Source organism: Micromys minutus (genome assembly GCF_963924665.1).
Source record: "Micromys minutus genome assembly, chromosome: 18".
NCBI classification, from domain to species: Eukaryota; Metazoa; Chordata; class Mammalia; order Rodentia; family Muridae; genus Micromys; species Micromys minutus.
The window spans coordinates 46,633,876-46,651,454 of NC_137953.1; the positions used below are offsets into that span (position 1 = coordinate 46,633,876).

General features: G+C 39.6%; 1 protein-coding gene across 1 annotated transcript in view; it reads right to left on the bottom strand.

The window, feature by feature from the left end:
- The window catches only part of EXOC4 (exocyst complex component 4), a 715,182-nt gene that overhangs the window by 116,038 nt on the left and 581,565 nt on the right, over positions 1-17,579 (bottom strand). The window contains exon 14 of the mRNA XM_080931809.1: positions 6,823-7,001. Within this exon, the coding sequence (XP_080787935.1) occupies positions 6,823-7,001 (179 nt within the window). The remainder of the gene's footprint in view (positions 1-6,822; positions 7,002-17,579) is intronic.

Here is a 17,579-nt window from a genome sequence, read left to right on the forward strand (position 1 = left end):
GAGTCAGAGGCATAGAAAATAAATTGAAAATGATATCAATGATGAGAATGGTATTATATCAGGTAGTTTTCCTTTCTAAAACCCATATGCCTAGATGATCAAGAAGATATCAGACTGAAAATAATGCCAATGTTTAGTAGCAGCTTGGAGAAAATTTATTCATTTTTTCTCAATGATCTCCCACCCTGGGAGAACCTTCCCTGTGTAGAAAGCCATTCACCATGTAAACAGCTGAGCGGATTTCTTTGTGCAAATGAATACTGAATAAAAATATCTTTAATGACAATAATGAAAAGAAGAGAATATCAGATAGACCCACAATGAAGGACATTATATAAGTACCCAGCCAGCACTATTCCCTCAATGTAGCAAGGTTGTCAAGAGCTGGAAAGAATGTATTTTAAGGCCTCTGATCTGATTAAAAGATAACATATAGAAAAGAAAACAAAACAGGAAACTGGGGGGAGTGAGGGAGGAAGAGGGAATTGATCAAAACATACTACATAAGCATGACATCTTCAAACAATAATTGAAAGCAATTGAAAATCATAAGGGAAGTCTCGGAAACCATTAGCCTTCATGAGCTAAAGAAAACACAATGGCTAGCTGTACTGTGATGTCCTGGGGAGGCTCCCAGGATAGAAAACATACACTAGACCAAACCAAAGAAAACTGAAACTATAGACTTTAGTAAATAGCAATGTATCAGTATTAGCTCATTAGTCAAGATTAATAATCTATCTCAATGGAGATGCTAACAAAGGGCACATAGAGGTTCTCTGTACTGTCTTTGAAACTTGATGTCTAAAACTCTGAAACTTTTTCAGAGTTTAATAAAGGTGGATTTAGTAACCTCATGATGGGTCTACTAGCCTGACATGGGATATGATTGTTGGGACTCCTTGACAACTATGAAATAAGTGTGAAGAACAGACAAGAGTCAGCAGTACAACTTGGGTCTTAAGAAAGCCAAGAGGAAATGTGGGCTATCTTTTTGAGTTTTGTTTAAATGAAAAACAAAACAAAACAAATAAACCAACTGAATAGTGAAATAAGTAGATTATAAGATAAATCACCTGTGGTTGTGCAAAAGTAAGTAAGTAAGTAAGTAAGTAAGTAAGTAAGTAAGTAAGTAAGAAAGGAAGGAAGGAAGGAAGGAAGGAAGGAAGGAAGGAAATAAGTAAGTAACAGTGGGACGTTGTTGCCTGAAAATGATGGGAGAAACACATCACTAAACATATCATAGCACTATAGCATTGAACTGTGAGGGCAAGAAGCTGGTTCAATGGGAAAAAGGCCTGTGAGCATCTTTGCAAAGAGAGGATGGATTCCCATGGGAAATATGTCTGATAAACTCTACTGCTGTTTCAGGTTAGTCAATACATTAAAACCTTCATAGATTTAGGGTAGAGAGGCATACTCAAGGGGTTTTTACAATAATGTTTCTTGAGGTTATATGACCACTCACCCCTTCCCTTTTAGCATCTATTAACACCATCAGAAAAAGCAGTTTAGAAAATGCAGGGCCTGTTGGGGAGTGTTACCAGGTTCCCAGACAACTATTTAGACATTTGGAGTTTGCTGCAAGGGCAGAGTATATGAAGTGCTAATGTTAGAAACATCCATTCATCAGTGGGTGGGATGACAAGCCACAGCCATGCTCAACAGAATGACACCACAATGTAGTCAAGTGGTAGAAAGAGGAAATGACATACTAACTAATTTAAATACCCATATAGGCAGTGGCTACTGTGGCATAGTGCAGTATCTAGATATATTATGTTGCACAAGACAGATTTTCTCAAGTAGAGAATGTTAGTAACAAAAAACAAAGGGTGACATATTAATATTGATTACCATTCAAATGAGATATATATGGTATGTACCTAAGGCACAGATATTTTGTTGAGGCATGAGACGAAAATGATGATCAAAACTAATCAATTGAAGATAACCTTGATCTTTTTGACTCTTCTGCCTCTGCCTCCTGAATTTTGGGATTACAGCTAGTGTTACAATCCCTGTTTTATGGGGTGCTAGGTATTGAACCTGGATTTTGTGCATGCTAGGCAAATGCTCCACTGAATGAACTACATTTCCAGCCTGTTAGGTACATTTTAAAGAGAAAAGATTGAGTACTGAATTTTTGAATAGAAAATAATACAGAAATAAGGGACTAAGCATATAGCCTTAATAGAAAAATATCAAATAAGTAGTAATTTTGCTTAAGTAGCACAACACAGTATATAACTGAGGAAGTTCTAGAATCTTAGTCCTAGAGACTTAAACAAAGTCCAAGTAGAATGCAGGACTCATACGAGAAAGCAACCTGGGCAGAGCATGCCCTGGAGTTTTCTTCAGCTCTCTGTATTCTACATTTTAAAACCAACATATCCATATGGAGAGTTGAGAAATAAACTCATTCATAAACAATCACCTGATTTCAAACAACAATATAAGTACACTGTAGAAAAGGCAGTCTTTTCAACAAGCAGTGTGGGGAAAATAGATAGCCACACACTGAAGATTGATAGCAAACACCTATCTCCCACCAGTTCGAAAAGCAAACTCTAAGGAGACTAAAGACTTAATTGAAAGGATGATATGGGACTAATGATAGAAATACCTCAGAACACTAGGATGGATAAGACCCCAGAGCACAGGAGACCAAGGCAAAGACAGACAAGTAGGCTTGCATTAAACTCAAGCTAAACAGCTTCTGTAAAGCAAATAATCAATAGAGTAAACAGACAACCTATGAAATGAGATAACACATGTAATAAGGGATCAATAGACAGATACATAAGAAATGTAAAAAAGGTTAATAGAGAACAAAGCATGCTATACCGAAATAGAAATTTCTTAAAAGAAAACATCGTAGTTCAGTATCACAGGTCAAATCAAAAGCACAATGAGCTGCCCCCTCAGTGTCAGACAGTTGTTAACAAAAGCATGAAAGATGACAGATGCAGTTAAAGAAACAGAAAAGGGGAAGGAAGCCTTGTAAACTGTTGGTAGAGTTGTACATTAAAAAAATTGTTTTGAAAAGCAAGATAGAAAATCTTCACGAAATTAAAACCAGAACTAGCATATAACTTGGCAACCTCTCTCCTGGGCATAGGTCCAGATACACAACAAAGTTACCAAGTTTAAGGGTTGTCCTCACACCCACTTTTATAGACTCATCAACTGTCAACTGATGAATGGACAAGAAAACACCCCTCTCTTTCTCTCTCTCCCTTTCTCTCCCTACCTCTGTCTCTGTCTCTGTCTCTGTCTCTGTCTCTGTCTCTCTCTCTCTCTCTCTCACACACACACACACACACACACACACAGAGCAACACTATTTATACATTTAAACAAAAGGCATGAATAAAATCTGGTCACTTTCAACACCACGACTGATGAAGATCGTTATACCATGTGAAATGAGCTAGGCACAGAAAGAAAGCGCCACACATCTCTCACACATGTACATCTAAAGAGGTTGATCTTACAGAAATTTAGAGTAGAATGGTGACCACTAGAGACTGGAGGATAGAGATCAAGGCTGAGAAATAGGTATAAATGTGGTCCATGAATTCTCCACAATTACTGGCTTTTGACACCCACTGACCAGAGCAGGAGGTAGGATTCCCTGTGAGCTGCTTGTTCTGAGTGCTGGGATCCAAACTCAGGTCCTCTGTGAGAGCAGCATATTAGCTCTCTGAACTAGTGAGTTATCTTTTTATTCTCCAACTGAAAGTATGGGGAACAGATGTATCGAGGGTTGGGAGAGAGAATACCCTCAGGAGATGGAACAGCAACTACGTATAGAATGCAGAGGCACAAAAGTGAAAGCAATGCTTTCTGCAGTCAGCATCTAGAAAAGGGGAGAGAACCCTTTGGCATGAAAAGGAGATGGAGTGACAGAAAATAGAAAAAAAATTACCCTTGGAAATGCCACTCACTTAGATCTCCTGAACCATGTATGACCAACCATACTTTGTCACCAACAGGTGATACTTTCCTTAGAAGGCTATGACAGGTTTCAGGTGGATGAGGATCCTGCTGTCCTTGAATGAAGAAACATTCACTATAGAAATAACTTTCTGCCAGCTGCCTCTAGTCCATTACAGCTGGAATGTAAGTTTAATGTAACCTCACATTTACCATAGCAAATAGTTGCTAGGGTGTAGAACAAGAAATAAGCCTGAATTCCCCCCCACCCGCCCCCGCCATCTTGCTAGGTATCATCTTCACACTATTTAGTCCCTTGGTCTGGAAGTACTCAAGATACTGTAATCTTTTGGTCCACTTTTCAAGACAAAAATAAAGAGCTGTCCTTTGTTATTGTTGTAGAGTCACACTGACATGGAACAATCAGAGGAGGCCATTAGCAGAATCTTCTTTGTTCAAGTGACAGACATCAATGGGCATGTCTCTGGGAAATCACAGAGCTGGCAAGTGGGGGTGACCTGGGCTGACTGCTATCAAGATACAGCAGGTTTGCTTTGGGCTTTGTTTTAGCAAAGGCACCAGAAGTAGTGATTACAGTTCACTTGGGTTTTGAACTGATTTTTAAAACGCTGACAGTTAGTTAAATCACTCACTGGGTGGAATAATCACCCTGAAAGGAACTGAGCGGGTGCAACTTGTATTATAAAATGGAACTGAGTACACGACACAGCAGTAATGGGTGTAGTAGAAGAGATCTTTGTCAGAATAACAGAGATGATTAAAGATGTGAATTAGACATCATCTCCACTGGGTACTCTCAGAGACATGAACACAACAGCTAAATTGAGCAATTACAAAGTTAAGTGTGACTCAGAGAGCATCTTTCCTCCTTTAGAAAATAGTTAGTGCCAAGTTAGTTTAGCCTGTCTGAACCACGCAGTGACTCGCTTTAGAGGTTACAAACTTTTTTGTCTTGTGTAACCCACTGAGAATGCATAGACTATAAATCCAATATGTGGTACCACTGGAAATTAAAAAATGTATTATAACTGTTAGATATTATATATAAATATATGTGCATATCACATGTATATATATATATATATATATATATATATGTATATATATAAACATCTATATTTACACTTAAGCTATGCCACCGACCTAGCAGATCCCTTCTAAACATTACTGAGAAATACACCTGTATTCACAGGAGCCAAAAGACAGCAGGAAAACAGGCACCTGGTCCCTATTTAGAGCTGTGTGCAGTTATCGAAAGGAAAATTAGCTCTGAATGTTAGAGAGAAAGAACAGAGTGGGCCTGGCAGAAAAAAGGGTTGATGTCAGTGGCTGCTTGGGACAGAACTGTGACTGTGGAACTGTCAAGCTGGAGTAGCCTTTCACAGACAGCCCTTTATGCATACTGCTCAAGTACAATACTATTCCCAAATGACCCCAAACCGGTACATTTTCTATTTGTGCAGACTTCTGAGAATTAGGATGTGTAATTTTATAATTTGGTAAAAATATTTTACATAAAGTGTTCGTGACTTTTAAGAAGAAGTCAAAGCACAGAATAGGATTCCTATCCACGCTCTGCTTCCCCACACGCTTTTGCTCTGAATCAGCTGTGGGGACCTGCTCACCACACCAGGCATGAGCAATGAGCCTTCCCGGGCTCGCACAGACTCTGCCTGTGGGCTGTGTTTCAAGGAACAATTTAGTGAATTTCATCCACCCCTTTCCCATTTCTAGGCTGCAATTGTGACTACTGAAAAATAATACCTTCCTATTGGACACTGATAACTCGTCACTACTCAGCTTATAGTCATGGTAAACATGGGCCCTCCATGATAAACATCTTCCTGATGACCATCTGACTGCTCGCCCTGACAGGATGATCTCACTGCTCTTTACCAAGCTTGCTTTTCCTTACTCTGATCCAATCCCTCCACTCACACATGGAAGCCTGCTTTCGTCTTTACCCACACTAGCTGTCTTCGGTCTCTAGTTTAGGTCATGGGTACCCTTGAACCAGAGCTTTTTATGAAGCATGTATTAGTGGGTACAGTGAGATCCTAGCATTTGCTGATCTTGCAGAGAGCCTGGGTCCTGTTGCCAGCACCTACATGGTGGCTCATAGCCACCTACAACTCCGGTCCCAGGGAACCTCTCAATTGCTTTGGCCTCCACAGGTATTAGGCACACATACAATAAATATACACAAATGCAGGAAAAACATACATAAAATAAATCTTCATAAAAAGCACTAATTCTATAGTAATTAAAGTTTATGTGCCTTAAAGCTTTCTAATTATCTTTCTTTGAAGCATTGGCCCTTGATTTAAAAAGGATTCTCATTTTCATTTCAGACCCTAATTCTCACTATCTTAAAAATCTGTGACTATTATCTCTCAGCTCCCACTCCTTTTTCTGAATAACTGTGGTCTCAGTTCTTCTATTTTCTATTTCAACCACTTCTATTAGTGATACGTTTTTATTAGCTTTTATCTAGTTAGAGAAAGAATGTAGCCATGTAGTCAGGCTCTAAGAGAAGTTGCTGGAAGGAAGACAAAGGGAACTGCTTTCTGTTCTTGAGACCCAGTGTTTCTATATTCCAGGGTGCGGTGTTTCTAGGATTTAATATGGAGCCTTATGGCGTGAGCCTTTTCTGGTCCCTCCTACTCCATAGAGGGAAGTGGAGATGAGTTCTTCCCCAGAATCTCAACGTGAGAGAGACGCAGTATGAACAAAATTCAAACGTGGCTCTGACAATCTCGGGCATGCTCCATCAGTTGACAGGCACACACACACTCATATGTCAAATGAAAGCACGTGGACCAGCTTTGCAATCACCCAGAAGCTGCCGTTCTAGGCACTTACTCTGGGATGTAGACAAGTTGGAGAAAGCTGACTTTGTTCTGCCTGCCAACCATTCCAGGCTTTCATGCATGTTGGCCAAAGCTTTGAGGTCACTGACGTCACGGAGAATATCTTGTGGAGGAATGAGCTTGTCACCAAGGTTTCCAATCAGAACTTCAGACTCCTTGCCAAAGGCTGCCCTGGAAAACAAAGCATACCTCCCTTACTGCTTGGCAAAGATCGGGACAGATTTCATGCACTTTGTTTAAAAAAGAATCCAAAGCAAAAAAAAAAAAAAAATATAAGTATTGATGTGTGCTTGGAGGAACAAACACAGAGTCATGCAAAAACAATGCATGGCTCCTTTAACTCACGGGGTTTCCCAAAGCCCACTGTTTTCAAAATGCTCTGAGGGTTGAGGAAGTTACATGGTGCAATAAAGGAGAGGTCAGAAAGGGACTCTGGAGACCACCTGGCTCAGACACAGCAGGGATGAAAATGTTACAATGTTTTTTTAAAGGGAGAAAGGGAAGAAGAGAGGGAGGGGAAAAGAGAGAAGGCAGGAGAGGCTGCTAATATGAAAAGAGATCACTAGGAGTTAAGTCACACATGTGGATAAGCAGAGCTAACACCAGAGGAGACTGAAAGAGGCGCCTTGAGCCTTTTCTAAGTCCTAAGGCTTTTAAAACTCAAAGCAGCTTAGTGAGCAGATGTGGGAGCTCCATTTGAATGGAGAAACACAATTTAAACTTTGAGTAAGTAGTGGGTAGAACATGAAACACAATAAAGAAAATTTTAATGGACAAACAGGCACTTAAGATCTAGTACCGGAGATAAACAGAACTTCAAATCTAGCACCAGATCCAGCACTGTGACAAAACCCTGCGGTGAATCAAGTGCTGGTAAAGGCGTCTGACACCAAGCCATCGCCCATGGTTTTAATATCATTTCAGCAGAAGGTTATGCTCTAAAAAGAAAAAGCCTGACGTGATTGGCTGGTTTGGGTATGCTGCGGTGAAAGGACAACAGAGCACACTAAACTGTGCACATGAAACTTGAGTGTGTTGACACTACCTGTGGTCTAGAAAAGGCACTGGGGGTGACTGACGCTCCGAATGCCACATGTCTAACTAGCTTCCAAGCGATGCTTGGGTAGTCTGTTGCCTGCTGAAGATGTGATGCAGAAATTCCCCGTGTGTTACTTCTGGTAGTAATGGCACCGGCCTTTTCTGAAGTGAAATGAGGATAGGGTAAGGTCGTCTTAAACCTTTTCTCTGAGAAGATATCAGTAATCAAGAAAACACAGTCTCCGTATGTCCATCCCTCAGTTTCACCGCTAGCAACTCACAGTGAACTGTTTCTTGTCTTCATCCCCTGCCAGGGATATTTAAGCATATAACACAATGCTTACACTGTTTAACAGAAACTATCAAGTTTTATTATTTTCTGTCGGGCCGTTGAGAAGGCTAGTTATTTAGAAATGACTCAAGGTATATGCTGATAACTGCACTTAAGTAGGTAAGAGTGAGTAGTGGGAGGTTAAGTCTCAAGGGTTAGTACTGCAATGGAACCTTCCGGCAGTACAAATACTACATAGTGAATTCCTATGACAGAAACACCTGGTCTCCTAGGAAAAGGCCCCTCATATTGTTGAGGTTGAAAATGTGCCCAATGTCAAAATGAAAAACAAACAATCTCAGTAACTCTCCTCATCCCTCTTACACATGTGATACTAAATCAGAGCTGTGTAGGAGACAGCTCTCTGTAGTGATCATGGTGGACAAGGACCACTTTTGTCTTTTCCCTGTCTGCCATGCAGCCATAGTAGCTGAGATACAGTGGCTCTTCTTAGGCTTCAGGAGACCCGGAGAGGAAGTCATTGCTAAGAATAATGGAGCCTAAAGATAGATGGTGCAAGCATATTTGTGACATAATAGATGCCACACCACGCCCCAGACAATACACTTCTGGGCTTTGTATCAGAGTAGAGAAAATGAAGGCCTTACTGTCTGAACTGCTGCCATTTCTACTTTGCTAGTAGTTGCTAAATGCAATTTGACTGACACAATCATCTAATTAGCATAAGTGAGGTCATCCTCAGAAAACTCCCTCTAAATTTGGCTGTCCTTAAAATCTAGTTACTGGGAAGAGCAAAACTGAGTCTCCTTCATGCCGTGAGTACAGCAAACATCTATAATATCTTCCCTTGGGTTAGGCTGTGAATATCTACTTTTCTTAATGTGTCCTTATAAATCAACTTTCCCAGCCCCTTAATCACCTTTGATAGATATAACATAAAGTATTTCTCTGAGCTGGGAGGTTACAAAGCACCAGGGGAAGCAAAGAGCTTTGAACGCCAGGCTTGGAGCCATTGTTATGCATGCAGGTCTAACCCTGGGTGGAATGTGACAACCAAGACAAGTGTATTTATGCAGAAGTCTAATCCATGTGTGCAGGTCTGTGGGCCCCAGGCACTGCATGCTGGTCCTCTTCCCTCAGGATCAGTGACATTTGCTTAACCTCCTCAGACAGGAGAGCAATAGACTTAGAAAAATACAAACTGCCTCATGTTGAATACATAGCAGACATCTCATTTGACAGGAATCCATAATCACCCCCTAACAACCTGGAAGACGCATAGAAACCATGACATGGAGAATAACCGATTGACAGCTATAACCATTTCACACACAAAATCATTCCTTTGAGGATTTGTGTATGTGTGAAAGAGCCTGGTGGAAGAGTTTTATGTGTTAAAATAACCTTAGCGAGATGCCTGGCTGCAGATTTATTTTTTAAACTCTCTGATTTATTAAATTGGGCTATATCAACACTATGGAGTCATTAGAAATTATTCAGTAGAGAACTCTTAATATCACAGAAACTGCTTGGTGTGCCTTATTTTTAGTAATGATATGCAATTGGCTCAAATAAACTATTATTACACTGTGTGCACAGTATATTATAGAAACAGAATAATCCCATATATAGATCTGTAGGAGTATTTGGTATCTATTTGCCAAAGATGTCAACTAGGGGACTTGAATATTTTTTTGAAATTTTCTGTATCTCCCAAACTTTCTTCAGCAAACATGAGAAGACACTTAAGTAGGCATGCTAAGAACCGTAGGAAGGGAGACCAAAGGGCACAGGAATCACAGACAACACAATGACATTAGGAGGAGTCTGAATGTCTTGAGGCTGGCCTTGAATTGTGGCTCCAGTATACTGAAGATACAACCAATGTGTGTATAAATATCTCACCACCAGAATGTTGCTAATGATCACTGGGTAAAAATTATTGCCTCTCTCTAGATCAGAATTTTTACAGCTTTTATCTTTCCCTTCTTTTGAAAGTACATTATTTAATGAAGATATGCTTTTGAAAGCTACAGGCAACAGAAGAATTATGTCGAGAAGGTGACAAAGCAGGTACTTGGTAGTAACAGGTCCTTATCACTGCTCAGAGATACCATGTTTGTGTGTGTGTGTGTGTGTGTGTGTGTGTGTGCGTGTGTGTGAATAGCACCAGGGACAGAAAGCAGAAGTCACAACTCCTATGTTTAAAGAACTGATCCCGTGGAAAGACCCCCTTCATAGCCAGATACCCAACAAGCACACACAGTCTATGAAACTAAAAGAGTGTGTTAAGCCTCTTAAGCTTACATTTTACCACACTTTAAAAAAATTAAATCTCTAAAAACCTTGATCTGACAAGGATTCATTTAAGAGAATTTTGCCAAGAGTGTTAAATCTGTTTAACTTAATTTTACCACACAATTATAATCTTTAAAGAAGTCTATCTGACAAGAATTCATTTCAAAGAATTTTGCAAAGGATGCACAAAATTGTCTCCATTTAGAACTTAAATAATTCTGTTATCTACTGAAAGGAAGAGGAAAAAAATCTGCGTTTTCAGCAGGCTACATGGAATTATGAAAGAAACATCATAAATGGTTTCAAAAGTGATTGATCTGAAGATTTGAGCTATATCAAACATGACACACCCATTTCTGCCTCTTCCCTTGTGCTTGTTCCCTGAGTCTTTTCCCACCATTTCCCAGTGCTGAACTCAGCTCGGAGGCAACGGCCCCCAGATCATGGAGCATGCTGCCTGTAGAGCAAGGACCACGGTGTCAAAATAAGAACAGAAAAGTGCAAAGACCCACGCTAATGGCTAATGTAGACAGACTCCTTCCTTCCTGGACCTGACAGTGCCCAGGTTCACAGCAAACAGGCACACGGGGTATGGGGTTGCCTTCCTTGCCTCCAAGTTTTCTACCAGTCCCTCTGTTAGGTCTATTCAGGGTCTTATCCACAGCCACAATATCTTGTTTAACAATGTTGTTGACTAAGAATGAAAACAGCCTTCCCTGTTCCAGCCAGACTCTCAATTCAGATGGTGCTGGCAAGATATAACAGTGGGATAGTCTGGGCAGAATTCTGCTCTTACCAGTCAGGAAACTACTTACAATATCGTTGTGCTAAAATACTTGACCCAAAGACCAATGCTATTATTTCCCTTAATAACAAGGAAAGATGAGTCTGAGAATTCAGAATTAGAAGTAGAAAGAGTCTCTTTACCCATAAGTAATATTACTCATGGAATTATGGTTCTTTCCCCTTCAGATTTGGGCTAAGCCAGCCTTTGTGGTGCCCAGTTAAAAGTACTTCGGCTAGAAAATACAACAGAGGCTGCATTTAGCTAGAAGAACTTGTTATTGGGCTGGTTTGAACTTCTCACGTGACTGATCCGACAGGCAGAGAAAGAGGTTACTTGGATACCTAGGAATCACCTAATGTTCCAGGGAGAAAGTGACTTGCCTCAATGCAATAGGATTAGCAGGATCACGGATGTACAGGACTGCTCTTAGTAATTTCATGTTCACCAAAAGCAGTACACTAAAGTCATGGTACACAGACAAAGGTAGGCTCATTAGGAATTCAGGTCTCTAAGGAGGAAAGGCTAGAGAAAGACAGGGAGAGCTTTGGCCAGCTGAAGCACTGGCAGCAGGCAAGGGCAATATGGAGCAAGAGACTGCAGTGTGTGCTCCTCACTCCTGCTGTCTTGTTTTGGGGGTAGAAAGACAACAGAGCCAACCTGGCATGCCAAAACAGGTAGCAACCAATGCTGGCTTGTTCTTTACTTTATCACTATTTTATTTATGTTAAATAGATGAACAAGGTTTCCAGTTTCCTCACATCCTTGCTAAATTTGCTATTTCATGAAATTTTTTATTTCTTGTTTTTAAATAAAACCATCCTCATGCATGTATCAGAGTGTTGTGAAGATCCCATAGTTGAATGCAATGATTCAAGAGACTTTGCATCTCTCCTGCAGGGTGGAAAAGTAGAGAATGGTTTCACACATGAATAATTACTCTGAGTAGAAGCATGGCTTTCTATTGTGGGTATAAGATAAGAATGATTAAGAATGAATGACAGAGGGTAGATCTTTCTAGGATTCATTCCTGCCCTTTTCATGGTTCTGATATATTTTGGAAGAATGTAGCATAACCCTTGCTCACTGTTTGCAAGACGCCCAGGCTCTGAAAGCAGAGGTCTTGGTAGAAAACGGAAAGGGAAAGAAAAGAGAGAAGCAGTGTATGTGCCCCACGGTTGTCCGTCTTATCCCTCATAGCCGTGGCTGCCTCTTCTGTGTGGTTCTCTATACTCTACCCTAGCTTCCTTCGGCTTTACTAACGTGTCCCTTCTGGCATTTCAGCTATCTGGCAGTGTGGAGGTCCTATCATTACTGTGGTTAACATTAACATCTCCTGTGTGCTACTCTGATCCCCATTAGCCCTGGGAACCAATGCCTACACTGTTCACTGTAAGTACAAAGTAGATTGCCCAGGTTGCACTTTGGTGTGTGTAAGATTCAGTACTATACCCATAGTAATGATAAATGAGAATTAGATTCTTTGACAAGGTGACTGGGTAGGTGAAGAAAGTAAAACATGCTAATATAAACTATTAAAAATCATTGGAGAATTATCTGGAAGAGATTAAACTGATGAAAGTTATAGCAGCCCAGGTCACCTGCCTGGATTCCTAAAACTACTGACTGGTTCTTATGAGATGTGACAATGACTCTTCCATTTTCATACTTCTGCTCTTTATAACAGAGCCTTCATCCTTCTCAAACTTCTAATTTGTCCTTGTCAAACATGATGGGGATGGCATATCACTGATACGTTTAATCAGGTTTTCAAACTTTGTTTTTCTAAAATCATCTCAGCACAATTAGGGAAGACACTTGAAGTCAGCCAGTGGTTTCCACATGCACATTTACCTGGTCTGTCTTTCTGTCTCTGACACACACATACACACACACACACACACACACACACACACACACCTTTTGAGATGGAACTGGGACAGGGTATGCTAGGTCCTTGGTGTATTCATTGGAATCAAGTCATATGAGGGTAAACACCAACAGCTTTTCTTTTCTTGCATTTTGTTAGATACTAAGAAATAAATATTCATTTTATTATATTTTTTTCAGCTAAAGAAATAACAGGGATTGTGGGATTATACTCATTTAAGGGTAACGGCCAGCAATTAATCGTGGTTGCAGTGAAGCAGCGATGGATAGGGATGCCTACTTGTCCCTTTGTGCCTTTAAGTCAGCATGTTTACTGGACACAGAGCACTAGGCTTGGTGACTTATGATGTTCTGTACATTTAAATCCACACTTATCTCCCTTTAAGTAACTAAGAATTTAGTTTCTATCTCTATGGAGTTTCTTATTTTGGAGATTCATGTGCAATTGCTACTCATACCCAGGCTTAATATTTTCTTTCATTTTGCATATTTTTAGGATTTATCCATATTGAAGGATGTAGCAGTACTTTAATATTTCCATTTTAGCAAACAAGAATATATTATCTGATATATCAATTCATCTATTCAGCATGTGGATTTATGTGGTTGGTAGTTATTATGATGATGCTAAAAAGATTTGTGTACACAGCTTTCTTTTTATTTTCTCCCATGCTCCTCTCTTCCCTCTCCCTTTCCTTCTCAATTTTTCCTCTTTGACAGACTCTTGCTATGTAGCTGAGGCTGTCTTCCAACTCACACTTCTCTTGCATTTGCCTCTTGAGTGCTGAGATTGGAGAGATGTGTCCTGACTTTGCTTCCTCTGCCGTAGCATAGCTGATTTACTCAGGCCTTTGTATGGTTAGGCAAGTGTTCATTCTGCAGCCCTATTTTACTCTTAAGTGATCCAAGGGCTTCATAGGTTTCCCAGAGTCTGAACTAGCTTTAGGATTCTCCTGCCTCAGCTTCCAGAGTAGCTGGGATTACAGGCTTGTGTGTACATGTGCAATGTGACACTACTTGTATACGTTTTGTGTAGATGTATCTTCATTTGTCTTGGTACATACACATAAAGGTGGGGTTTCTGGATTGGATGATAACACAGCCTTTAACTTTTGAGGGAATGTTAAGGGTTCAAAATCCCAAGTTAGCAGCTGTTCTTATCTGGCCTCTAAAATTACAGTAATGGTTTGTGGGAGCAGTAGCTTTGATCTGCATATCCTTGATAACTAATGATCGTGCTGTATGCTTTTACTTTTTAGCAGGAATTTACAGCAAAATTTCCTTCATGCTAGCCCTGTCCTATACTGTATCACAGGTTCAAAGCTACCTCAATAGCCATGAGCACAGTCAGTGCTCAGTTTGCTTTCTATGTGGAAAGCAATGCTCTGCAGCAAAGAAATGGAAATCATTGGGAGAGATAGGCTTGGGATATTTTGTGATGATTAAAAATGGGATCCTGTCAGAAGAAAACAACATTCTCCTTGTATTTATTTAGATGATTTGACATCCCTCTCCCCCAAAGAATAAAAGTAACAATGACTTCGCTTTAGTCATAAAGAGAAAATGTATTGAATTAGCTCCCCTGTCATGGCACAACTACACATGGAAGAAACAATTAAATGGCTGATGAGATGTTGAACAAAAGGCAGCACAAACTGTGATTCCCAAGAGAAGGCAAACGAGGAAGTAGGCACCCCAGCTTACCAACTGGTGACATTACCTAGATGACAGTGCAAGCAACTCTGCAGGTCTCTCTCTCTCTCTCTCTCTCTCTCTCTCTCTGTGTGTGTGTGTGTGTGTGTGTGTGTGTCTGTATGTCTGTGTGTATGTGTATTTCTACTATGTTTGAGTATCTATTCATACATCTATTAATAAGTATAGAATATATTATCAAAGTAGGAAGGCACATCCATCCATCCATTACAATAATATGTTCAAGACTGACACAGAGGACATTCAAGGCCGTTATGATAAGTATAGAAAATTAAAAGAATTGGGTTAATTTCGGAGTATATCATCTGACTATAAGAGAACCACATTACAAATCAATAACAAAATGAATCTGTGCTATCTTTGAACATTTAAAATTTATGTACCACACTTCTAAGTAGCTCACAAAGGAAATCATCAGAGAAAGAGAAAATACTCTGAAATCAACGATAAGGAAAATGCTGCATGTCAACATTTGTGGGCACAGTTAAAGCAGAACTTAGAAAGGAATGTAAAACTGTAAATGCTCACCATAGAAAGAGGAAGAGGAAGAGGATGAGGACAAGGAGGAGGAGGAAGAGGAAGAGGAGGAGGAGGAGGAGGAGGAGGAGGAGGAGGAGGAGGAAGAGGATCAGTGATACCAGCTTTCATCCTTATGTGCTTACAGTGCCTGCAAAGAGTAAAGTAACTTAACATTAGCCAAAAGCAACAGTTAGAGAAATAAAAATCTAATCAGGAAAGTTAACTAAACAACAAAGAGTTTCTTTGTATTAACTGATAAAATAGAAAACCCCATAGCTTCATAAATGGATAAAAAGTTTGGTGATTAATGTGCACAGTGCGATCACACCGACTTCCTATGTGTTTACATAAAGTGTTACTGGGGCACAGCTGCTCTCCTTACCTGTGTGCTGTGTACTATGGTGGCACTCATACAACAACAGCAGAGTAAAGCACAAGAAAATGAGACTACGTGGCTCACAAAGCCAAACGTGCTAAGTATGTATTCTAGAAAGAGGTGGACAGCTTCTGCCCTAAATAAGTGGGTGACTAAAAAAGTGAGGGGATACAAACTACTAATATCAGAAATTAATGGGGGCTATTACCACAGATCCTACAGACATTAGAGGGATACATGGGAATTTTCAAACATGCCCCAGGTCCTTGGCTTTAGTAACTTAGATCAAAGAAATGAACAAATTCCTTGAAATGTTTAATTTATGAAAAGGATTCAGAAATAATAGGATCTATAAATATACACATATACATGCATATTGAAAAGACCAAAATAATAACTAAAGGTTCTCAAAAGGGAAAAGAACAGATGGCTTCATTATAGAATCTTATCAAGCTTTTAAAAAAATAATGCTAGTTCTATGCAAACTCTTCCAGCAAATAAAAACCAGACAAGTTGTTGACAAGAAAGTGAAGCAATGAGGGCTCTGGGCAATTTCATATAATATTAAAAATGTAGTGATCCCATGATCCAGCCACTCTTCTTCCATGTGACTATTCAAAAGAATAAAGGCATATGAAGAGTAGAAGATTTTTATAAGAATTAATGAGCAACACAGCATCATTAATAGAAGTTTGAGTTATAAGAGACTAAGACTGGACACAATCAAATGCTTGTTAGTGGAAGTCTTTATGTGTTGGGGGGAACCTATAGTCTCCCCATACAACAGAATACAAGTCAACCATAAATATAAAGTACTAATGAGAAAAAATGTTACTTCTTTAGAGACAGGAAAGCTGGGAGAATGAAGCAGATGAGGAATGAGAAAGACTAAAGTGACATGCAGTAGCCAACTTTATTCAAAGCCTCAGACAATTTATACTCTGAGGGTTAAGAAAGGTCACATGAGTCAAGTTCTCATGAGTTAATGCAGAATAAAATCACAAGGACAAACCACACATGGTAAAAACATGTTTCCTGTAACAGGCAAAAATGACTAACAACAGAAAGCAATAATGGTAATCTGAAGCAAACTCCTACTTTCCAAGAACAATTCCATGTTTTTAAGAATTTGAGGTCAAAAGACTGGTTTTCTTGGAGTGTTCTCACTTCCAGAACTCTCCTCATATGACCCTGTAACTGGACTGTGTTCTGACAATGACATGGAAGAAGCTCAAGCCGGTAAGAGGAGTGCAATGAAAGACAAATAGGAGTGTGCTCAGTATGAGGCTACTAATATGAAATTCCAGAAACTACTCTAATTAGGCAAAACTAATCTATGATGAAGGTATCAGAAGTATGGATGCTTCCAATGTGGAAATAAGTAATGGATGAGTTTTACATACTTGTTCGAATATAGATCCTGTGTGTGTGTGTGTGTGTGTGTGTGTGTGTATGTGTGTGTGTGTATGAGAGAGAAAAATATTGTCAAAATTCATCAATGTGACCACTAAGATTAGCTGCATTTCACTGCATGTTTTTCAGTAAAAACATAAATGAGAAGGCATTCCTGGCAATATTGTAATGAACTGAAAAGAATGCAGACTTGTAGCATAGTAAGTGTATGAGAGAGAAAGAGGAAGGGGAAAGAAAGGAAGAGCAGCAGAAAGCATGTCCTTCTCAGCAGAATCTCAGTGAAATTTCACACAAAATTTATCGATGGCTGTAGAAACTATTGGTGAATGTTCGTTAGGAAAGAGAAAAACCTATGATCTTAGGGTCTTATATAATTTATATCATTAATAACCATTGGAAGTAAGAGCATCTTTTCAAAGGTGAAAC